A 1071-nucleotide genomic window follows, 5' to 3' on the forward strand; every position below is an offset into this window, starting at 1 on the left:
ATTTATTCAGTGATTCAGTAATAATAAGTTTTCGATGAGAATCACTGTAGAATCATTAAAAAACAAGATAAATTTTCCATTTTTGGTAAAATATTCAGAATTTTGTAGGTTCTCAAACAAATTTCGAAATTTTCTCGTTTCCCAAGCCAAAAAAAGTCGAAAAAAATTTTTTTTCCCCATTTCTTGTCGAAAAAAAGACTCACCTAAGCATCGGAAAGGTTTGACCCATCTCGCAGTTTTGCACTTGCCTCTAGCTTGGCCCCCAGGTGTGGATCCAGCTTTGCACCACGCCGCAATCTTCAAATAATGACTGCTTTCGACGATATTTGTGATATCTCGTTTGGGGTAAACCTGAAAAAGCGATGATCGATCTTAATGAAAAATCTGTCAAAGAAATCAAATCTGATGATATTTGAGAGGCGGATTGATTGATTATCCTTATTCCTTTATTGGCCGAAGAATGATAACAGATGGTTCAGATTGGTGGTTGAAATAAATTCAAGTCGACGACGCAATTTCGCCCCATGTTTGAAATGAATGTTTGTATTCTATTCTATCTTGTAATTAAATTGTAGGAGACTTAGTTGGGTTTGTGCTAATCGCCACAACTTTCCTCCACAAAGGTGTTCGATGGAATTTGAATACGAACTGCATTCAATTGCCCGAATTCCCCATCCAATTATCTCGATTATTATCCCAAATTTTAACAACGAATTTAAAATTAAAGGGAATTTAGGGTTTTTGAAAATTGAAGTAATAATAAAAATGTCTAAGGATTTTTGCTGGTATAAAGATTGTTATCATTATTGAAATAATCGTAAATTTTAACACAAATTTGGCTAAATAGCATTATTTCAAGTTTAACAAAAAGAGACTCAATTTAATTAAAATTTCACAAAGGGATTGTAAAAATCGGAGAACAAAAGAACAAAATAATTTACAATATGAAGGTTCCGACATGCATAACATTTTTTCATAGAATTTCATTAATTATTATCAAATAATTCTTTTTTCAAGTAAATTTTTTTATAAATTTTTGTCAATTTTCGAGGATTTCCGGAGATTAAAATT

The 1071-nt window shown here is 31.4% G+C and overlaps 1 protein-coding gene across 2 annotated transcripts in view; it reads right to left on the reverse strand.

Annotated features, from left to right (window-relative positions):
- Positions 1 to 1071, reverse strand: part of LOC123005975 (amyloid-beta-like protein) — a 64688-nt gene that overhangs the window by 28618 nt on the left and 34999 nt on the right. For both annotated transcript variants that reach the window (XR_006412793.1, XM_044400086.1), the window contains exon 3: positions 204 to 351. Coding sequence is in view for 1 of the 2 variants with exons in the window: in XM_044400086.1 (XP_044256021.1) it covers positions 204 to 351 (148 nt within the window). In the remaining variant the exon portion in view is untranslated. The remainder of the gene's footprint in view (positions 1 to 203; positions 352 to 1071) is intronic.

Source organism: Tribolium madens, unplaced genomic scaffold (genome assembly GCF_015345945.1).
Source record: "Tribolium madens isolate multiple individuals breed KSU strain unplaced genomic scaffold, Tmad_KSU_1.1 Scaffold_20;HRSCAF=117;Tcas5.2_LG4, whole genome shotgun sequence".
NCBI classification, from domain to species: Eukaryota; Metazoa; Arthropoda; class Insecta; order Coleoptera; family Tenebrionidae; genus Tribolium; species Tribolium madens.